The sequence below is a fragment of the Aspergillus campestris genome, assembly GCF_002847485.1.
Source record: "Aspergillus campestris IBT 28561 chromosome Unknown P168scaffold_6, whole genome shotgun sequence".
Classification (NCBI taxonomy): domain Eukaryota; kingdom Fungi; phylum Ascomycota; class Eurotiomycetes; order Eurotiales; family Aspergillaceae; genus Aspergillus; species Aspergillus campestris.
Genome location: NW_020194341.1, coordinates 1666566 through 1689000, shown reverse-complemented (window position 1 = coordinate 1689000; position 22435 = coordinate 1666566). Strand labels below are relative to the sequence as shown.

Below are 22435 nucleotides of genomic sequence, written 5' to 3'. Positions count from 1 at the left end.
CGGAGGGAGAGAGAGTCCCAGTCCGCCCTTGTCGGGCACATCACGGTCTGACCGGGGGTGGGGGGGGAGCGGGAGGGGGCGCGTCTGCGAGGGGTGATGGCGAGGCCGTGTTGCTTCCCGGGGTCGGCGGACTGTGGGCGAGCAGTCGGTCCAGCGCGCTCTTCAGGCAGGATCCCATCTCCATGGTGGTTCGATGGTTGCGGATCAGGCCCTCCGTCTTGACTAGAATGAGTGTGGTGTCGATTGCGTCTACCAGTTGTCCCAGGCGGTCCGTTGGCAAGCGGCTTTTTGGTCTCTCCCTGATGCAGCGGCGCAGATCCTGGCAGTGTGTACGTAGGATGTTCATCGCTTCGACGAGGTTGTGGTCTGTGATGACCGGGGGTTCCGGCCAGGACATGGTTGCTTACGCTTCCTGTCTGTGGGGTGTGTCAGAAGTCTTGAGATCACCTGGTGGGGGGGTGTCGGGGGGGGGAGGTGACTGAAGTGTCCGTGACCCACGCGTTTGAGGATGTCCAATGAGTCCGACTCCTGGTTCACACCGCTGGTGGTCGTATGAGCTGCCAAGGTGACGACGTGTCCGATGACGGTAGTCTTGCGACGGTAGTCAGGATGTGGAGCACTGTGTCTAGTGATTCAACGAGTCTGCTTTGTGCGGCGGTGTCCTCTTTATGTCTGGGAGTCCCTCTCGCAGGCGTTGAAGAGTAGTAGTAGTAGTAGTAGTAGTAGTAGTAGTAGTCCTCATTATCCTGTCCTAGCTTGCCTAACTAACTGGCCGCCATGCAGGGTTGAGCGGAGCGCCGCTCCGCTCGGAGAAACCCGCGCCCCGCGCGGGGGGTGGCCGCCGCAGCGGCCGAGTAATACAAACATGTCAAACAAAGGAAACAAACAACACAAACAAAAACTCTAATAAGACTTCATCCCGCACGTCTTGCAGGGACTGCGTGGAACTGCCCGAGCAGGCCTGTCTTGGCCATAAACTCCGCCACTGATACAGCCGCCTTTGGATTGTCGATCAGCTCCCAGAACTGCGTGTTAGTAGGGACTCTCCGCCGGCCAAGCTCGCAGCGCAGCTCGGCGCGGAGCTCAGTCAGGAGTGGGCACGCCATGAGGATATGCTGCGGGGTTTGATCCCCGAGGCCACACCCGCACCGCGCGGTATCCCGCACCCCTATCCGGGAGAGGTATTGGTTCAGCCCGACCCGCCCCGTGCGGAGTTGCATGAGTACGGAGGAGGTTGCCTTCCGCAGCCTCTTCCAGTACTTGAGCATCCACGGGGCCGCGATAAGCCGCTTAATTGGCCGGCTGGTCTGTTCCTTCTCCCATGCGGCGCCCCCACAGCTGCTACACCTCTGCGCGGATCCTGCGCTTGGCCGCGGCTCCGAGCCATAGCTGGTCCCCGGTGAGTCTCTCCACTCCAAACCGTACCCTCCGCTCCAGCGCGCCGGCGTGACTCTGCGCCAAGGCTACTCCCCGCAGGGCGGCCTGCTTGGGAAGCTCGTCCACCTCCTCGTTCCCAGGGATTCCTTCGTGGGCGGGGATCCACCGCAGGGTCACCTGAATACCCTGCGTGGCACACCACTGCAGTTTATCCAGGCACGCCTGTAAAAAGGCTTGGCCAGATACTATGCGGGGCTTAAGCAGGGCTTTCAGCCCCGCCTGGCTATCTGAGAAGATCGTAACCCCCTTTTCCACCCGCGCCTTCTACCGGGTGATGTCTCGGCACTGCTTGACCATGCCCAGGGCCATGTTGACTGCTTGGAGCTCCGCCGCGTAGACCGTCGCCGCTGTCTCCGGCCCTAGGTAGGTCTTGGTGCAGGTTGCGAGGCAGGGGACTGCGGCTCGCTCCCGTCCGTGTACATGGCCAGTTGTCCCTCTCTTTCAGCCTTCTCAGGGGCTTTCCGCGCGTCCTCTCGTTCCTCGATGATTACCCCCGGCGGCGGTTGCCACGGGGGCTGGAGGAATGCCTGCCTGCTCTCCCACCTCCCGGCCAAGGAACCCGGGGGAGCTTGCAAGCATCCTCCCGCTCCCGCTGCTTCCGCCTCCATGGGGGTCACGCCTCCCAGTCGCCGTTCGTTATGGGGTCGGTTCCCCCGCGCGGAGCGGGGGAGGGCAAGGGCTGGTCCTGTTTGGACGCGGATCAGAGTTTCCTTGATCATCCGTTGCATCTTTATTATTATTATTATTATTATTCATTCATACTCGCTTCTGTCAGCCTATTGCCGAGTGGCGGAGGTCATCAGTTGACGGCCAGGCTACCGCCGATATGTTCACTAAGTACATGAAGTCTTTAGGTCCCATATTCCCATCCCGGCCAACGCAGCTCGCTCCTTCGCAGACACCATTAGTGGGGGTGCAGGGAATACCTACCTGCCTACCTTTGCCACTTGATACTGCCCGAGCAGGCTTGTCTTATGAACTCAAACCTAGCTGCATTAGCTCCCGACTTCCACCTCCCTGCCGAGCTCGCCCGTCGCCTGGTACAGGCCTGAGATGTCTATTTCGTTGTTGTCCTGCACCGCTGACCCCGAAGGGCCTGCAGCTCTGCCGGTCTCTATATGAATATATTCTCCGATTACTCAGTAAGCCCCCTACCCTCCTGTTGGGGCATCTTCTATATCCTCCGCTTGGTGGCCCGTACCACGGGCCTGCATGATAATAGCATCGTCTAGGCCCCTGAATTGGCCGAGGAGCCGTGTCTGTAGCATGTACTGACATGCCTGCCGCGCCAGGGCCGGGGTCCGAAGGATCACGCGGTAGTCCGTGGCGCGGCCGTGTTTCCACAATGTGTTTGACCGCAGGGTTGCATGGCGTTGGCATGCGGTAAGTACGTGTTGGACTGACTGCGGCCCCCGACTGCAGGGGCACGCAGTAGATTCCATGGCGTTGAAGGTGCCGAGGTAGCCCGCTAGGGCGATTTTCCCCGTCTGCATCTGGATCAGGACCGAGCTGTACGCTCGGTGGAGCCCCTCGTGGAGCTTGAGCACGTCTTTCGTGGGTTCTGTCAGGATATGCCGCGCGTGGAGCCCCTTCGAACCGGGTCCCCACGCGGCTTTCCACGCCTTGGTGGCTTTGTCCCGCAGGAGCCGGCGGCAGGAGGCCACCAGGCGCGTCTGGGGGGTGGACTCGGTGTGGCTAGCCGCGATGGCGGCAGTTTTGGCCAGGGTGTCTGCGTGCTCGTTGCCCGTCATCCCTTCGTGGCCGGGCAGCCACTGCGCGTGGAGCTGCCCGCCGCGGGCGTGGAGGCGGTCAATTTGGCCGATGATACCGCGGACGAGGTATTGGCCGGACTGGCGCCGGTCCGGCTCCGCAAGGGCTCGGATGGCAGCTTGGTTGTCGGTGAAGATGGTCAGGTGTCGGTAGGGTTTGTCTGCGGCGAGCTCCAGGGCCAGAGCGACCCCTGCGAGCTCGGCCGCGTATACCGTGTGGGTGGTTTCTTTGCCAAGCGGTCTGACGGCCGTGACCGTGCCTGGGTCCGAGGCCAGTACCGCGGCCGCTCCGACGCCCCCTTGGTGGCCGCTGCCATCGGTGTACGCCCTGGGGGCGTGCGGTGGCGCGCAGCGGTGTTGTTCAATAGCCTCCTCCCGAGTGGCCGCGATGGTCGTGCTTGGTGGCTCCCACCAAGGCGGTACGACCACCGGCTGAATGGTTTCAATGGCGAGCGGCTGGTCTGGGTCCTCCCCGAGGTCCCTTGACAACCGTCTCTCCAGCCGTTGCAGGGGGGACATGGTGGGGTCAGTGTCAGGTCGGCGAGGATTCCGCGTGGGCACCCTGTCTCTGATGGCGCGCAGTGTTTGGTAGAAAGGTGAGGCTAAGATTCGCAGGCAGCTGTTCTCGGTGGACCGCTTGGCGGAGATCTGCGGTGGCGGCACGTAGAGGCATACCTCCAACGCGGCGCGGGATGTGGTTCGGAAGGCGCCTGCAATCCGGTACAGCGCCCCATGTTGTATGCTTTCGAGGGCTTTCATGATCTTGGTCTCGGCGCTCTTGTACCCCTGCGACCCCCGGATGAGCCACGCGGAGCTCCCATAGAGGATCTGCGGGGTGAGTACCGCGGTGTACATGCGTCGAAGGTTGGTCAGCGGGACCCCCCACGTGGAGCCCGCTATGGAGGCGAGAGCTCCCGCGAGCTGGGCTGCCCGAGTGCGTATGTGGTCCAGGTGGGCGGTTCCGGAGAGGTCTGGGTCCAGGTGGACCCCGAGATACCGCAGGCTCTTGGTCGGCTGTATGGTGGTTCCCTGAATCCGCAGGGGTCGGTCGAGTTCCATGTCGTTCGGGTTGATCCTGCGCGTAAGGCGCGTGCGGGTCTCCCCGCGGAGGGCGAGCAGCTGCCGCTGCGTGGGTTTCTTGGAGTGAGGGGTCTGGCGGACCATGTGAATGAGTCCATACTTAGCTATAGAGAACTTGGACGCGTGGGTCCGTTCCCATTGCTCGCATCTTTCGTGTACTTTGCGTAGGCGCATGTAGTTCTCCCGTACGGTGATACCCCACGTGAGCAGACAGGTGTCGTCGACGTACCCAAGGGCGAGTACCCCATCGGGCATGCCCTCGAGCAGGTCTGCGTTGTAAAAGAGGTAGAGAATAGGTGATAGAGGAGACCCCTGGGGGATTCCCGTGGCTATGTCTGACTCGGCCGAAGCCCCTTCTTGGAGAAGAATAGCCGTGCGCCGGCTGGTCAGGAAGCTCGCGATCCAATTCACCAGGGCCGCCGGGACGCGGCGTTTGCGTAGGTTGTGTAGAAGTCGTCGGTGAAGCACGTTGTCATAGGCCCCAGAGACATCCAGGGTGAGCAGGGTGGCCACTGGGTAGCCATCCCGCCAGGCTGCATGGACTTGCTCCTGTAGAAGATGCAGGGCATGCTCGCAGGAGCGGCCCCTGCGGCCGCCGATATGATTCTGGGGCAGCAGTGCGTACTGTTCAACCAGATAGCTGATTCGCGAAGCAATGATAGACTCAAAAACTTTGCCAATAGTGCTCAGAAGCGCGATTGGTCGGTAGTTCTTCGGGTTGGTATAATCGCCTTTGCCTGGTTTGCGAAGAACCACTGTGTTTGAGCGGCGAAAGTGCTTGGGGCAGTATCCCACCCGCAGGCACCAGTTGAAGATGTAGTCAAGATGCGGCTCTATCATGGGAAGCACCTGCTGCAGCGCCCGGTTTGGCAAGCCATCTGGTCCTGGGGCCTTGCCTGGTGCGGCGCGCAGGATTGCCCTGCGGATCTCCGGGAGGGAGATCAGGGGCGCTGGCAGCGGTTGAGGGTATTGATATCCAGTGATATCGGTCATGTCTGCAACGCTGACTTCGGGGAACAGCACGCGTTTAAAGAGCTCGGCCTTCTCCTCCGCGCTGTCTACCCTGGTATCTGGTTCTGCGTTGGGATCCCTCAGTGTGGGTGTGTATGTTGGTCGGGGGGCACCCCGTGATCGTGCCCACCGGCTCAGCCGCCAAAACCCGTCCAGAGAGGTCGAGGCCTCCTCGACCCTCTCGCGGTGCATATTCCTTGATAGCTTGATCATCTCCCGATCCGCGTGGTGTCTTGTCCGCCGAAACTCCTCCCATGCTTCTTCAGTTTCGGCTGATTTCGCGTGTCGTCGTGCCTGTTGTACTTGTTGCTTGAGTTGCTTCATCTCCGGCGTATAGCCGGGTCTAGTAAATGTGGTGATTGTCTTTTTCGGTGTGGCCGCGTTGGCCGCGGCGGTCAGGGCCCCTACCAGTCTCTCTACCTCTGCGTCGATGTCCGTGGCGGCTCCCACCGGGGGCAGGGCCGCGCCCAACGCCTTCCGGTAGAGCTCCCAGTCCGTAGCCGCCCAGTCCCACCGGGCGGTCTTCGGGGTGGCCGTCGGCCGCAAGTCCAGCTCGGTCAGGATGGGGACGTGGTCCGCCCCGCGGTACCACCAATCCCGCCGTGGGGTGCAGCTCACCAGCCGGTCTGCCAGCTGGGGGGTGGCCCACGCCAGATCGAGTGTGGTCTGCGTGCCGGCCTTCTCGTAGGTGACCGTGTTGGTGGGGAGCAGGAGCTCGAGCTCGTGGTCCACCGTAATGTCAATCAGCTCGTCGGCTTGGGGGTCACTCTTGTCATATCCCTGCGGGTTCCACATAGGGTGGTGCAGGTTGAAATCCCCCACTACCAGGTGTCCCCCGCGGGGACTCCTGGCCAGGACCCGACGCAGATCCTGCAGGGTATGGTCGTATTCTTGGTGTGAGGCCACTCCGGGATTATATATATTGTGTACGTGGACTGTACCGGTGTGCATGTATAAGGTCAACGTGCTCAAAAAGCACGTGTGGTGGCGGATCGTCCATGACTTCAGGTCAAGCGTCTTGCGTATAAAGAAGCATACCCACGGCTTCTCCTCGTGGTCCCGAATAGCGACATGGAATTTACCGCCCAGGGCCTGCGAGTAGGTGGCCACCGCTCCCGTGTGGCGGTAGACCACTGGTTCTTGTATGGCTATGATATCTGTACTTTGCACCTCCTCCTCACCAAAGAGATGCATCATGACCGGCTTGCTGGTCCAGCAGTTGGCCTGCAGGACCCGCAGCCTCTGTGGTTGTTTTCGGGTCCGTTCTAACATCCTTGATAGGTTGAATCATCGGCGTCGTTGTCCATGGTCGTTGCTGCTCCGCTCAGCTCATCCTCTGACTCCTCCTCGGGGGTCTTTCTGGTACTGCGGTGCACTGGTGGTACCTTGCGTACCAGCTCTACCCTCGGCTGCTGGCTGGTATCCAAGTCCACGTCCATGGTCTCCCTGTCCGTGCGTTGTTTCTTCGACCGGGTGAAGTCCTGATCCTCTTCGAGGGCTGCATTCGTCCGGCTTTGGCGTCGCTCTTGGGGAGGGGCCCGGCTCTTGCTGCGGTCGTGGGGAGGAGCTCGGCTCTTGCTACGGTCCTCTTGTCTGTGGCTTTGGCTTTGTGTCGCGGTTGCTTTTCGGCTTGTTCGGGACCGTGCTCGTTCCGCAGGCTGCTCTGGCTCTGCTTGCGGGTCCGCCGGTGGCTTTGCTTGCAGCTCGGCTCGCGGCCCTGAGACTCCATCCAGCGTGGTGTCCATCTCGTGGTCCCCCTTCCCCCCAGGTCGTCCCGACCATGGGGTCTCGGGGAAGTATTGCGGGCCCATGGCCCGCTGCATGCGGATCTGCTCGATTCGGGTCTTGCGGTATTTGCACTTGCGGTCAAACGCAAAGTGGGCACCCTGGCATAGGGCGCATTTGGCATGTTGCTTGTCGTTCTTGTGGGTGCAGTCGTTGGTATCATGCGTGCCGGCGCAGTAGGCGCATGCGCGGGACTTCCGGCAATGATGAGCAACATGTCCGTATTCCTGGCAGCCAAAGCACTGCTGCATCTGCTGCTCGCGGTCGTACCGGGAGACATCATGGCTTTTCCCGCCCAGGATGGCTCCTTGGCGGATCAGCACGTTCGCGGCGCGGTCGTTGTCTAGCTCGACCACCAGCATGGAGGATTTGCCCTCGCGGGTGACCCGCTTCCACGGCTGCAGCCACCCCACATACGTGATCTCCGTGGGCGTGGCCGCCAGCCGGGGGGCGTTGTCGGCCAGCAGCCGCTCCGCCACCATCCGCTGGTTGGGCTTGTCAAAGCCCACCGACTTCACCTCCACGTAGTGCAGCACCACGGCGTGGCCCTGGCGCTTGACCATGGCGTCTTCGCCGAGGGCTTTCACCCACGGGGCCTGGGTCCGGCTGAGCTGTTCCATGTCGTCCACGTGGTGCAGGGTCAGGACCACGTCGCCGCTGGGCAGGACGCGGCCGGGTGCTGCCGAGCGGCGACGTGGTCCTGACCCTGCACCACGTGGACGACATGGAACAGCTCAGCCGGACCCAGGCCCCGTGGGTGAAGGCCCTCGGCGAAGACGCCATGGTCAAGCGCCGAGGCTACGCGGTGGTCCTGCACTACGTGGACGTGAAGACCGTCGGCATCGACAAGCCCAACCAGCGGATGGTGGCGGAGCGGCTGCTGGCCGACAACGCCCCCCGGCTGGCGGCCACGCCCACGGAGATCACGTATGTGGGGTGGCTGCAGCCGTGGAAGCGGGTCACCCGCGAGGGCAAATCCTCCATGCTGGTGGTCGAGCTGGACAATGACCGCGCCGGGAACGTGCTGATCCGCCAAGGGGCAGTCCTGAGCGGTAAAAACCACGAGATCTCCCGGTACGACGGCGAGCAGCAGATGCAGCAGTGCTTTGGCTGCCAGGAATACGGACATGTTGCTCATCATTGCCGGAAGTCCCGCGCATGCGCCTACTGCGCCGGCACACATGATACCAATGACTGCACCCACAAGAACGACAAACAACATGTCAGATGCGCCCTCTGCCAGGGCGCACACTTCACATTCGACCGCAAGTGCAAGCACCGCAAGGCCAGGATCAAGCAGATCCGCGTACAACGAACTATGGGCCCGCATTATTTCCCCGAAACCCTATGGTCGGGGCGGCCGGGGGAGAGGGACCCCCACGACACCAACCAAGACACGGACACCGCACCGGATCACGCCCCGGCGGCTCAGCCAGCCCAAACCGGACCGCAAGCGGAGCCGCGAGCAGAGCCGTAAGGATCGCAGCCCGAACCGCAGGGGCGGGCGAGGTCCCGAACAAATCGAAAGACAACCGCGACACGAAGCCAAAGCCGCAAACAAGAGAACCGCAGCAGGAGCCGAGCCGCCCCCCAGGCACGGAGCCAGAGCTGAGCACAGAACCGAGCGCAGAACGCAGCCCTTGAAGAAGAGGAAGAGGAGGATCCTGGCTTTATTCGGTCCAAGAAACAACGTACAGACAGGGAGATCATGGACGTGGAAATAGTCACCAGCCACCAGCCCATGGTGGAGCTGATAGACAAGGTTCCATCAGTGCGCCGCAGCTTGAGAAAGACCCCCGATGAGGAGTCCGAGGACGAGCTGAGCGGAGCAGTCACGGCGACCACGGACAACAACCCCGATGATTCTACGTATCAGGGATGCTAGAACCAACTCAGAAACTATCACGGAGGCTGCGGGTCCTGCAGGCCAACTGCTGGACCAGCAAGCCGGTCATTATGCACTTCTTCGGAAAGGAGGAGGTGCAAACCACAGACATCATTGCCATACAGGAACCGGTAGTCTACCGCCATACGGGTGCGGTGGCCACCTACTCGCAGGCCCTAGGCGGCAAGTTCCATGTTGCTATTCGAGACCACGAGGAAGAGAAGCCGTGGGTATGCTTCTTCATACGCAAGACACTAGACCTGAAGTCATGGATGATCTGATACCACACGTGCTATCTAAGCACCCTGACCCTATATCTGCACACGGGCACAGTCCACGTGCATAATATATATAACCCCGGAGTGACACCTCACTAAGAATATGACCAAACCCTGCAGGATCTGCGCCGGGTGCTCACCAGGAGCTCCCGCGGGGGGCACCTGGTGGTAGGAGACTTCAACCTACATCACCCCGCGTGGAACCCGCAGGGGTACGACAAGAGCCACCCGCAAGCCGACGAGCTGATCGATATCACGGTAGATCACGAGCTAGAACTCCTGCTCCCCGCCAACACGGTCACCTACGAGAAGGCTGGCACGCAGACCACACTCGATCTGGCGTGGGCCACGCCCCAGCTGGCAGACCGGCTGGTGAGCTGCAACCCACGGCGGGATTGGTGGTACCGCGGGGCGGACCACGTCCCCATCCTGACCGAGCTCGACCTGCGGCCAACGACCACCCCGAAGACCGTCCGGTGGGACTGGGCGGCCACGGACTGGGAGCGCTACCGGAAGGCGTTGGGCGCGGCCCTGCCCCCGGTGGGAGTCGCCACGGACATCGACGCAGAGGTAGAGGGGCTGGTAGAGGCCCTGACCGCCGCGGCCAACGCGGCCACACCGAAGAAGACAATCACCACATTTACCAGACCCGGCTATACGCCAGAGATGAAGCAACTCAAGCAACAAGTACAACAGGCACGACGACACGCGAAATCCGTTGAAACCGAAGAAGCATGGGAGGAGTTTCGGCGGACAAGACATCACGCAGATCGGGAGATGATCAAGCTATCAAGGAATATGCACCGAGAAAGGGTAGAGGAGGCCTCTACCTCTCTGGACGGATTTTGGCGGCTGAGCCGGTGGGCACGATCACGGGGTGCCCCCCGGCCTACATACACGCCCGCGCTGCGGGATCCTAATGCAATAGAAACCGTGGTGGAGAGTGCGGAGGAGAAGGCGGAGCTCTTCAAGCACGTACTATTCCCCGAAGTCAGCGACGCAGACATGACGGATACCACCGGATATAAATACCCTCCACCGCTGCCGGCGCCCCTGATCTCTCTCCCGGAGATCCGCAGGGCAATCCTGCGAGCCGCACCAGGCAAGGCCCCAGGACCAGATGGCTTGCCAAACCGGGCGCTGCAGCAGGTGCTTCCCATGATAGAGCCGCATCTTGACCACATCTTCAACTGGTGCTTGCAGGTAGGATACTACCCCAAGCACTTCCGCCGCTCAAATACTGTGGTTCTTCGCAAGCCAGGCAAAGGCGACTATGCCAACCCGAAGAACTACCGGCCCATCGCGCTGCTAAGCACGATTGGCAAGGCACTTGAGTCTATTATCGCTTCGCGAATTAGCTACATGGTCGAACAGTACACACTCCTACCCCAGAACCACATAGGGGGCCGCAGGGGCCGCTCCTGCGAGCATGCTCTGCATCTCCTGCAGGAGCAGGTCCACGCGGCCTGGCGGGATGGCTACCCAGTAGCCACCTTGCTCACCCTCGACGTCTCTGGGGCCTATGACAACGTTTTCCACCGACGACTCCTACATAATCTACGGAAACGCCGCGTACCGGTAGCCCTGGTGAACTGGATTGCCAGCTTCTTAACCAGCCGCCGCACGGCCATTCTCCTGCAAGAAGGGGCCTCGGCCAAGTCAGACATAGCCACGGGAATCCCCCAGGGGTCCCCTCTTTCACCTATCCTCTACCTCTTCTACAACGCCGACCTGCTTGAAGACATGCCTGAAGGGGTACTAGCCCTCGGCTACGTCGATGACACCTGCCTGCTCACATGGGGTATCACTGTACGGGAGAACTACATGCGTCTACGCAGAGTACACGAAAGATGCGAGCAGTGGGAACGGACCCACGCGTCCAAGTTCTCTATAGCTAAATATGGACTCATTCACATGGTTCGCCAGACCCCTCACTCTAGGAAACCCACGCAGCGGCAGCTACTCGCCCTCCGCGGGGAGACACGCACGCGCCTCATACGCAGGATCAACCCGAATGACATGGAACTTGACCGACCCCTGCGCATTCAAGGAACCACCATACGGCCGACCAAGAGCCTGCGGTATCTCGGAGTTCACCTTGACCCAGACCTCTCTGGGACCGCCCACCTGGACCACATACGCGCGCGGGCAGCCCAGTTCACGGGAGCGCTTGCCTCAATAGCAGGCTCCACGTGGGGGGTCCCACTAAAAAACCTTCGACGCATGTATACCGCGGTACTCACCCCGCAGATTCTCTTTGGGAGCTCCGCGTGGCTCATCCGGGGGTCACAGGGGTATAAAAGTGCCGAGACCAAGATTATGAGAGCCCTCGAGAGCATCCAACATGGGGCTTTATACCAAATAGCCGGCGCGTTCCGGACCACGTCCCGCGCCGCGCTAGAGGTATGCCTCTATGTACCACCGCCGCAGATCTCTGTCAAATGGTCCACCGAGAACAGCTGCCTGCGAATCTTGGCCTCGCCATTCTACCAAACACTGTGCAAAATTAGAGACAGGGTCCCCACGCGGAACCCTAGTCGACCTGACACCGACCCCACCATGTCTCCCCTGCACCGGCTGGAGAGACGGCTGTCAAGGGACCTCGGGGAGGACCCAGACCAGCCGCTCGCCATTGAAACCATTCGCCCGGTGGTCGTACCGCCTTGGTGGGAGCCACCAAGCACGACCATCGCGGCCACGCGGGAGGAGGCCATCCAACAACATGACCAGGTCCCACCCCACGGGCTCCGGGCCTATACCGATGGTAGCGGCCACCAAGGAGGCGTGGGAGCGGCGGCAGTCTTGACCACAGCCATAGCCACCAAGCCACTAGGCAAGGAAGCCACCCACACGGTGTACGCGGGCGAGCTCGCAGGGATCACCCTTGCTCTAGACCTCGTCGCGCAGAACCAACACCAACACCAACGCCTGACTATTTTCACCGACAACCAGGCAGCTATTCGAGCCCTCGCGGATCCTGACCGGCGCCAATCGGGTCAATACCTGGTACGGGACGCAGTCATGAAAATCAACCAACTCCACGCACGCGGCGGGCAGCTCCACGTGCAGTGGCTGCCCGGCCACGAAGGAGTCCCAGGCAACGAGCAAGCTGATACCCTGGCCAAAACTGCTGCCTCCGCAGCTGGCCACGCGGACTTCACCCTCAAGACGCGCCTAGTGGCTTCGTGCCGCCGGCTCCTACGGGACAAGGCCACAGAGGCGTGGAAAACCGCGTGGGGACCCGGCTCCAAAGGGCTTCTCGCGCGGCATGTTCTGCCTGAACCCACAAAGGACGTACTCAAACTCCATGAGGGGCTTCACCGAGTGTACAGCTCGGTCCTGATACAGATGCAGACGGGGAAAATCGCCCTGGCAGGCTACCTAGGCACCTTCAATGCCATGGAATCCACTGCGTGCCCCTGCAGCCAGGGGCCGCAGTCAGTCCAACACGTGCTTACTGCATGCCAACGCCATGCAACTTTGCGGTCAAATGTTTTGTGGAAACATGGCCGCGCCACGGATTACCGCCTGATCCTTCGGACCCCGGACCTGGCGCGGCAGGCATGTCAGTACATGCTAAAGACACGGCTCCTCGGCCAATTCAGGGGCTTCGAAGACACAGTTATCATGCAGGCCCGCAGTGAGGGCTACCAAGCGGAGGATATAGGAGATGCCCCACAGGGAGGGTAAGGGGGCTTACCGAGCAATCGGAGATTATATTCATAAAGGGACCGGCAGAGCCGCAGGCCCTTCGGGGTTAGCGGTGCAAGACAGCGAAAATAGGGACATCTCGGGCCCGTACCAGGCGGCGGGCAAGCTCGGCAGGGAGGTGGAAGCGTCGGGAGCTAATGCAGCTAGGTATTATGATCAAAACCAGGTGCAGGTAGGTTGGTAGGTATCCCCCTACTAATGAGGTCTGCGAAGGAGCGAGCTGCGTTGGCCGGGATGGGAATAGATATGGGACCTAAAAGCTTCGTGTAATTAGTGACCATACCGGCGGTAGCCTGGCCGTCAACGGACAACCTCCGCCACTCGGCAATAGGCTGACAGATGCGAGTATGAATGAATAATAATAATAATAATATTAATCTTTTTGACGTGCTTGTATTCCTCGGCCGCCGCTGCAGCGGCCACTCCCCCGCGCGGGCCGCGGGTTTCTCCGAGCGGAGCTGTGCTCCTCCCAACCCTGCATGGCGGCCAATTAGTTAGGCAAGCTAGGACAGGATAATGAGGACCACTATACTACTGTTTCCTTTGTTTAATAAGTTTGTATTCCTCGGCCACCGCTGAGGCGGCCACCCCCCCACGCAGGCCGCGGACTTCACGGAGCGGAGCGCAGCTCCGCTCAACCCTGCATTGCGGCCAATTAGATAGGCAAGCTAGGGCAGGATAATGAGGACTACTACTACTACTAATGCTACTACTCCCCCTCTCCCACCCCAGCAGTAACAGCCAACGCTCGCGCGTTCCTCACCTCCCACTCAAACTCCTTCAACGCCCTCAACTCACTCGACACGAACAACCCCCCGATCAAGCCGTCCAGGATTCCCGCACCGAAACTCAATGTGCTGACCAGGACCAAGATGAACGCCACATACGCGAGGTGATCCCCCGTCCACCATACTCCGACAAAGCATCCAATAGACACCAGCACCGACACCACGAAGTGAGCAAGACGCCAGCGCCGCTGCGTCCTTTCGCGGGCGACATACGTGGCGATCATCTCGAGGATGCGATCGTAGGTTTCCACGCCGAGAGTCTGCATGCCACGCCGCTGGGCATCCTTCATCAACTCCTCAACGGCCTTCGTCGGCGTACGCGTTATCACAGCCTCGACGGAGAAGTGGTCGCTCAGCGAACACCGCAGCGTCGGATGCCGCTGTGTCATGCCTAGATGCACTGACTCAACGCTCCACCGCGGGGTGTCCGCATCATCCCCCAGCGCGGAGCCCCCATCACCGACAAAAATATAATCCAGACGCTTGCCACGCGGGTCTGCTGCCTCCGGATTCACCGCGATGTCTTCGCGGGCGAGACGTTTCCGGTCTGCCTCCGACCAGCGCCACGTATTGTACTTGCCGTCGCAGGTAGCACCGTTGACACGCAAATTGAACTCAGCGGACGGGACAGGGAGACAACGGCGCTTCTCCTCCGGGTGGTCAGCCGGTCCGACAGATGAATCAGGGTAGACAACCTGCCAGGCGTCACGAACAGGGCTGCGGCCGCGGATGAGGGCGTGGGCGAACGACGAGGGTAACATGTTGAAGTCACCCAGGGCGACAACGAGGTGGCCTCGTTCGGCGGCGGCGCGCATCAACTTAGCAATTTCCCAGGCTTGAGCGGTGCGGTGGCAGAGGTAGCTATCGTGGGGTTCGCGCTCGTAGGGGGCGTGGAGGTGGGTGCAGAAGACAGCGGCGACATCGCGGGGACGGGGACCAAAGCGGACAGTTGCGCAAGCGACGCCCTTGCCAACAAACCAGTCACCGCGGAAGAAGGCCGTCGGACGGCCGTTAAGAGGGTATCCGAACATGCTAGAGTCTTCAATAGGGAAGCGGGAGAGGATGGCCAGCCCGGCGCCCATCATACCACCGTAGTAAAACTTCCCGTGGGGGAGGATATCGCGGGTCGCGTGCCGGATAGCATCGTAGTCCTGCTGTGTCCAGCATTCTTGCAGGCCGACAATGTCGGGAGGTGGGGATATCAGAGCGATCTGGCGCCCTATCTCAGAGAGGCGCTCATTGCGGTGTTTAGCGAGGAACTTGAGGCCCCAGCAGTTAAGGGTGAAGATGCGGATGTGGGTGGGGGTGGAGGAAGCGGCGACGGACGAGGCGGAGGACAGGGACGACATAATAGTGTGTTATCGCGGGTGCGACGGCATGGTTGGGTGTGTCAAAGTTGTGAAGGTATTGACACGGAGATGAAGCCGAAGTTGTCCTGATCAGGAGTCGAGACAAACGATGCAAACAGATCACCTGATATGATGTCATCTATACAGGGGCAAAGCGGAGCGGTATCTAGGCCTGTGGCTAGACCCGGAGTTTATATTCCGCGAGCACCGAGCCAAAGCCGTGGCCAAAGCGGGCACCAGCCTGGTGGCTCTATAGGGTCTCGCTGGGTCCACGTGAGGAACCTCCCTTGCAGTGTAATAGATCTACTAAGCGGTGGTGATCTCGCAGATACTCTACGGGGTGGCTGCGTGGTACTAGCCAGGATCCATGACCGCCAAGGACCGCGATTAAGCTACTCGCCAGTTTGTTTCTATCTAAAAACGCGCGGCATGCCTTATTAGTGAGGCCTTTTGGATCACTGCAGCCGAAGCACTCAATACAGAGCTATGCCTGCCACCCATGCGTATTTAGATGCATCATGCAGCAAATTGTCAAGGAAACCTTGATCTGTGTCCGAACAGGACCAGCGCTGGCTCTTTCCCGCACTGCGCGGGGTAGCCGGTCTGGCGGTCCCAGAGCGAACAGCGACTAGGAGGCGTGATCCCCATAGAAGCGGAAGCGGCGGGAGGGGGAGGATGCCTGCAAGCTCCCCCGGGAACCTTGGCCGGGGAATGGGAGAGCAGGTTAGTGTTCCTCCAGCGAGTCCAGCCCCCGTGGTAACCGCCACTGAGGCTGGTCATCGAGGAACGAGACATCACGCGAGAGGCCCCCGAGAGAGCCAAAAGAGAAGGACAATTGGTCATGTATACAGACAGGAGCGGCTATCAAGGGCACGTGGGGGATGCGGCCACAGTTCCCTGCTTTGCAACCTGCATCAAGACTTACCTAGGGCCAGAGACAGTCGCGACGGTCTACGCGGCAGAGCTCCAAGCAATTAATATGGCCCTGGGCATGGTCAAGCAGTGCCAGAGAATCACCCGGTGGAGAACACGAGCAGTCGAGGGAGTTACTATCGTCTCGGACAGCCAGGCAAGGCTGAAAGCCCTGCTCAGGCCCCGCATGGTGTCCGGTCAGGCCTTCCCACGGGCGTGTCTAGACAAGCTACTGTGGTCACTGGTGTCAAACGCAGGGCATCCGGGTGACCCTGCGGTGGATCCCCGCCCACGAGGGGATCCCCGGGAACAAGGCGATGGACGAGCTTGCCAAGCAAGCCCCCCTACGGGGCGTTGCGCTGGCGCGGAGCCACTCCGAAGCGCGGGAGCAGAGGATAAGATTCGGAGTAGAGCGACTCACCGCGGATCAACTATGGCTCGGAGCCGCGGCCAAACGCAGGATCCGCGCGGAGGCGTGGGCCTGTGGGGGCCGCGTGGGAGGAGGAGCGGACCAGCCGGCCGACCAAGCGGCCCATCACGGCCTAGATTAAAGAGGCTGCAGAAAGCAATTCCCTCTGTACTGATGCAGCTCCGCACTGGGCGGATCAGGCTGAACCAGTACCTCTCCCGGATAGGGTTGCGGGACAGTGCTCGGTGCGGATATGATCTCGGGGATTAAACCCCGCAGCATATTCTCATGACATGCCCGCTCCTGAACGAGTCCCGGGTCGAACTGCGCCGCGAGCTCGGCCGGCTTCATATTCCCACTAACCCACAGTTCTGGGAGCTGGTCGACAACCCGAAGGCAGTGATACCGGTAGCGGAGTTTATGGTCAGGACTCAGGACAGGCCTACTCGGGCAGTTCCATACAGTGGATCCTGCGGCAACGGGGTCACGAAACATCGGCGAGCGGAGGAGGACAACGAACGTGGTGAAAATTAAAGGACGCACCCAGCAGCAGCCGCAGGGCCGCGCTGTTCGTGCTTGCTGGTTCTTCTCGTCGCCCACAGGGGAGTGAAGACCTGGCCCTACGGCCGCTGCTAGATGCGATCCTCATTCCTCACCACGCTCGTCGTCCTCCGCTCGTCCCTACTTCGTGACCCCCGTCGCTACGAAGTTCACCGCGTGGAATTACCTGAGCAGGCCCGTCTTCACTAAAAATTCCGCTACTGGTATAGCAGTCTTCGGGTTGTCGACAAGCTCCCAGAACTGGGTGTTAGTAGGAACACGCAGCCAGCTAAACTCTCTCTGTATCTCGGCCCGGAGCCTGGTCAGGAGTGGGCATGCTATGAGGATATGTCGCGGGATTTAATTCCCGAGGTCATATCCGCAACGTGCGGTGTCCCGTACTCCTATCCGGGAGAGGTACTTGTTCAGCCCGAATTGCCCGGTGCGGAGTTGTATCAGCACGGAGGAGGTTGCCTTCCGCAGCCTCTTCCAGTACTTGAGCATCCACGGGGCCGCGATAAGCCGCTTAATTGGCCGGCTGGTCTGTTCCTTCTCCCATGCGGCGCCCCCACAGCTGCTACACCTCTGCGCGGATCCTGCGCTTGGCCGCGGCTCCAAGCCACAGCTGCCTATGCCGGGCCTCTCCGCTCCCCAAATCCATTTCGCTGTTCCTGGGGGCGCCCGTGGCTCCGCGCTAGGGCCACCCCTCGGAGGGCAGCCTGTTTGGCGAGCTCGTCCACCTCCTCATTTCCAGAGATCCCTTCATGGGTGGGGATCCATCTCAGGGTCACCCGGATGTCCTGCGCTTGGCACCACTGTAGTTGATGAGACGGAGAGAACAGGGGGGTAGGGTAGCTAGATTACTTTCCATCTGAATCCTTGTTCACGTAGAATGGATCCAGTCTTTAAGTATGCCTTGTGACTCTTCATATCAATGATTACCTGTAGCCCCAGTACCCTCGCTTGACCGGGCGGCCTGCGCTGGGGGCTCTTCCACACATGGGATCAAAGCCTATATTGAATACTAGTAGACGGGGCCATTCTGTTAGACAGTATAATATCTGCTTCCAATAATTCTATAGAAAAAGTACATGGCGGGGCCCGGCCCCTTGGGTCGATCTCAAAAGCGGGGTAATTGGGCATAAGCTTACCCCCATAGGCCCATACTAAGTTTACAGCAGGGGTGCTCCCAGGTGACCCTCCAAGTCTGACTGTCTGACACTATAAGATGGCTCTGTCTGTAGCTCTTTGGTGCGTACGAGGCTACGATAAAGACTAGATTTCCAAGATTGATCACTTAGCTACACAAACCGCACTCAGCTGTCCTTTGCCCAACACCAATCACAACATGTCTACTCAATTTGACGCCGCCTCTCTCGCCCGTCTTTCTCTACACCACCCCACTCACTTCAACGTCCAGCATTCTCAAACTATTCACCGCCTGGTTCTCCTGCAGCACTGGAATATTCACCCTGACTCTAAGATACTAGAAATCGGATGCGGGCAGGGGGACTGCACGACTGTCCTTGCCTATGCTGTGGGCGAGCAGGGGAGGGTAGTGGCAGTCGACCCGGCGGAATTGGATTATGGTGAGTCCTCCCCCTTTTTTTGTTCGTGCTGCTAGTTCCGGTGGTGTGCGCAGAAAGCAGCTAACAGATAGATCCTGCAGGTGCCCCGTATACTCTCGGCGAAGCACAAGGTCACATCTCGCGAGGCCCACTGGGTAGTCGGATTACCTGGATCCAACAAACACCCCTGGATTACCTCTCCTCCCTCCCCTCCTTCTCTTCCACCTCCTCGCTGCCCTCCAGCAAAAGTAAGGCCTTTGATGCAACAGTGCTCGCCCACTGCCTATGGTACTTCACCTCCCCCTCGCTTATTCTTTCTACTTTCCGGGCCCTCAAGCAGCACAGCAAGCGCCTCCTTCTTGCTGAGTGGTCATTGGTAGCGACGCACCCCTCTGCCCAGCCTCACGTATTAGCTGCGCTCACCCAGGCAGCACTGGAGTGCCGTAAGCCTAACAGTGACTCGAACGTACGCACGGTGCTGGGGCCAAAGCGGATTACCGAGCTGGCTCTAGCTGCCGGTTGGCAGCTGGAGAGTGAGACCCGCGTGCAAGGAGAGGAAGGTTTATTGGATGGACAATGGGAAGTCTCTGCTTGTCTTTCTTCTTCTTTTGAACAGGAAGTAAAGGAGCAGGTCAGTAATGAGAGAGAACAGGCAGTGGTTCTTGCGTCACGGGATGCATGTGAGGCGAGCTTGGAGGGTATACAGGGGGGTTGGAAAGGAGTTAGGGCCATGGATGTATGGGTTGCTAATTTTATCTAACTAGAGGAGTAGTAGCAGTGATAGTTCTTGTTATCCTGCTGTCCTTACTGTCCTGTCATCCTAATTATTCTATCTTACCTTGCTTAACTGATAGCAACCGGCCCGGTTATGCCTCGAGTTGAACAAGAAAGGGGCGGTAGTTGAATAGGATTCTGTAGAGCTATTCTCTAGAAGCCTTAATGCAAAGCAGAGCGCACTGTTTTTATCAAGACCCTGGGCCTTGGAGTAAGCCAGATAATCTTCGTCCAAAACATGGCCCAACACGTACTGCATACGTAGCCAATAATTTCGGCTTCTACACAAATACCAAGACAAATGCCTCAGTCTAGTAGACCAAAAGCACCTCAACTAGGATGCTTTTTCAGATTTATGCTTGCTTTTTCTCACAGGGGGTCCCTGTAATCGTAGAATATTGAGTCTCATCTATTCCATATCCGCACCAGACACCGAGGTAAGATACGGTGGACGTACGTGTGTCCGTATCATAGCTTGTTCCAACATGCTTGCAGAAAGGCTTAGCCGGATACCATGCGAGGCTTAAGCAGGGCTTTTGGTCCCGCTTGGCTATCCGAGAAGATGATAACCCCCTTCTTCGTGCGTTATTATTATTATCACTATATTCATACTCGCGTCTGTCAGCCTAAAGCCGAGTGGCGGAGGTCGTCCTTCGACAGCCAGGCTACCGCCGGTGTGGCTACTGATATACATGAAGTCTCTTAGTTATTATTATTCCCATCCCAGCCAACGGAGCTCGCTCCTTTACAGACCTTATTAGTAGGGCTATACTCATTACCACGCTCGCTGTCCTTTGTCCTCTTTGTTCCTGGAATCATAGCTGCATTAGCATTCGGCTCTTTCACCTCCCTGCCGAGCTTGCCCGCCGCCTGGTACGGGCCCAAGATGTCTCTCATTTCTGTCTTGCGCCGCCGGCCCCGAAGGGCCTGCGGGTCTGCTGGTCCTCATATGACTATATCTCCTGATTGCTCGGTAAGTTTCCCTGTGCTCCTATCAGCTTATATTTTCTGCTTGATGGCCTGTACTGCGGGGCTGCATGATAACCATGTCTTTTAGGTCCCTGAATTGGCCGAGAAGCCGTGTCTGTAGCATGAATTAACATGCTTGCAAAGAATTACTTAGCCACTTTGTAATTTTACAGCGCCAGTTCCAGGGTCCGCAGGACTGTCTGGCAGTCCGTGACACGGTTATCCTTTCACAGTGTTTTTGACCGCAAGTCTGCATGTTATGGGCATGTAGTAAGCACATGTTGGGCCCCAAGCTGCAGGGGCACGCGGTTGATTCCATGGCATTAAAGATGCCGAGATAGCCGGCGAGGGTAATCCTCCTGGTTTGTATCTGTACGAACACCAAGCTATCTACCCGGTGCAGCCTGTCGTGGAGCTTCAGGACATCCTTGCTCGGTTCGGGCAGGATATGTCACGCATGGAGACCTTTGGAGCCGGGGCCTCATGCAGCCTGCCATGCTTTGGCCGCTTTGTCCCGCAGAACCGGCGGCACACTGTCACCAGGTGGATCTGCGGGTTGAAGTCGGCTTGGCCGGCGGCCTCCGCGGCTGTCTTAGCCAGGACGTCGGCTTTCTTGTTGCCGGCGACCTCTTTATAGCCATGCAGCCACGGCACGTGGAGCTGCCCGCCATGGGCATGAACCTGCTCAAGCAGGAGATGCAGAGCATGCTCACAGGAGCGGTCTCTACGGCCGCCCACATAATTCTAGGATAGTAGCGCGTATTGTTTGTTAGGTATATCAATCAGGTTAAGCCCTATACCAATCGTTGGTCAACGTTTTGGTGTAGTGGTCTTGAGATTGTTCTACCAGGTAGCTAATCCTCGTCGCGATAATTGACTCCAGGACCTTGCCAATAGTGCTTAACAGCGCAATTAGCCGATAGTTCTTGGGATTCGTGTAATCACCTTCGCCCGGCTTGTAGAGAACCACTGTGTTAGGCAAGCTAGGACAGGACACAGATATAATCAGTGAATGATCCATCCAACACCACCCGTCGGTCCATTCCAGGCCTCCGTCCACCACTACTACTACTACTAGAGCCGCGCCTGGATCATCTCTTTAACCAGTGCCTGGATATAGGATACTGCCCGAAACAATTCCGATGCTCTAACTAATTGGCCACGATGCAGGGCTGGGCGGAGCGCCGCTCCGCCCGGAGAAACCGGCGGGCCGCGCGGGGGGGGCCCCGCAGCGGCGGCCGATTAATACAAACATGTCAAACAATGGAAACAAACAATGAAAACAGAAACTCTAATGAGACCTCATCCCGCACCTCTCGCAGAGATAAGCAACTTCAACCACCGTGCCAACCCCTGCAGCCCCCAAGACACCGCGGCTGCCACGGCTTCATATACATCCTCGTCTCGCCCTCGCCCTCGCCCTCGTCCTTGTCCTCGTGTCTACCGTCCCCGGTCCCCGCCGTGGCCCCCGCATCACCAGTTCTCCGCGTCGGACCCAAGGTCACAGCCGCATCGCGCGCTGTCCCGTATACCTATCCGGGAGAGGTACTGGTTCAGCCCGATCCGCCCACATGAAGAGATAGAATTAGTGGTACAGCAGCCACAGCAAGGAACCAAAAATGGCAGACACAAGGGCAGAGATGAAGACGAGGGCAATAACGTATGCTAAGCCGTTACAGCCGCGGTATCTTGAGAGCTGCAGGGGTTGGCGTAGCAATTGAAGTCATCCCGGCAAGAGATGCGGGATGAAGTTCTATCAAGGTGATTATTTGCACAGTTTTGTCTATTTGACATGTTTGTATGCCTTGAGTGTCGCTGCGGCGGCCACCCACACCCACCCGCGCGGGTCGGAAAAACCGGCGGCTCGCGCGGGTTTTCCGGGGCGGAGCGCAGGCGCTCCGCCCAACTTGCATGGCCGGCGGGCCGCCAATTAGTTAGTCAAGCTAGGACAGGATAATGAGGACTACTACTACTACTGTGGCGTAGCGGCTAAGATGATGTAGGCTCTTTGATCAGCGCCGTGGGCCAATCTCCCGACGCGCTCGGCGTTCCCGATCGAGCAACTCGGATTCCCAATTCGGCGATGTCGTCTTGAGTGGATTCCTGGGTTGGTATTATCATGGGTTATTTCAACAATATGCATGGTGTGTGTGGACGTACAAAGGTAGAA

The 22435-nt window shown here is 59.2% G+C and overlaps 6 protein-coding genes across 6 annotated transcripts; 2 read left to right on the top strand and 4 right to left on the bottom strand.

Moving 5' to 3' along the window:
• Positions 1-1796: 1796 nt before the first annotated feature.
• On the bottom strand, positions 1797-2165 carry P168DRAFT_318897 (uncharacterized protein; the record flags this gene model as incomplete). The annotated part of the gene is made up of 1 exon (XM_024840231.1): positions 1797-2165. The coding sequence occupies one exon, from the start codon at positions 2163-2165 to the stop codon at positions 1797-1799; it is 369 nt and encodes a 122-aa protein (XP_024693167.1).
• A 1793-nt stretch (positions 2166-3958) lies between these two features.
• P168DRAFT_290617 (uncharacterized protein) lies at positions 3959-4364 on the bottom strand (the record flags this gene model as incomplete). Its single annotated transcript, XM_024837256.1, has 1 exon — positions 3959-4364. A coding segment is annotated over exon 1 (163 nt), but the record flags the coding sequence as incomplete, so codon positions are not given.
• An 8930-nt stretch (positions 4365-13294) lies between these two features.
• On the bottom strand, positions 13295-15140 carry P168DRAFT_290614 (inositol phosphosphingolipid phospholipase). The gene has a single exon (XM_024837255.1). It carries the CDS (start codon positions 15091-15093, stop codon positions 13666-13668), a length of 1428 nt encoding a protein of 475 aa, XP_024693165.1. The 5' UTR covers positions 15094-15140; the 3' UTR covers positions 13295-13665.
• A 560-nt stretch (positions 15141-15700) lies between these two features.
• On the top strand, positions 15701-16189 carry P168DRAFT_210152 (uncharacterized protein; the record flags this gene model as incomplete). Its single annotated transcript, XM_024833050.1, is given in 2 exon segments — positions 15701-15849; positions 15865-16189. Coding segments are annotated over 2 exon segments (474 nt in total), but the record flags the coding sequence as incomplete, so codon positions are not given.
• A 1394-nt stretch (positions 16190-17583) lies between these two features.
• P168DRAFT_235771 (uncharacterized protein) lies at positions 17584-17775 on the bottom strand (the record flags this gene model as incomplete). The annotated part of the gene is made up of 1 exon (XM_024833489.1): positions 17584-17775. A coding segment is annotated over one exon (192 nt), but the record flags the coding sequence as incomplete, so codon positions are not given.
• Positions 17776-18237: 462 nt separating this feature from the next.
• P168DRAFT_311092 (class I SAM-dependent methyltransferase) lies at positions 18238-19282 on the top strand (the record flags this gene model as incomplete). Its single annotated transcript, XM_024839457.1, has 2 exons — positions 18238-18543; positions 18624-19282. Exons 1-2 carry the CDS (start codon positions 18303-18305, stop codon positions 19280-19282), a joined length of 900 nt encoding a protein of 299 aa, XP_024693162.1. The 5' UTR covers positions 18238-18302.
• Positions 19283-22435: the final 3153 nt, after the last annotated feature.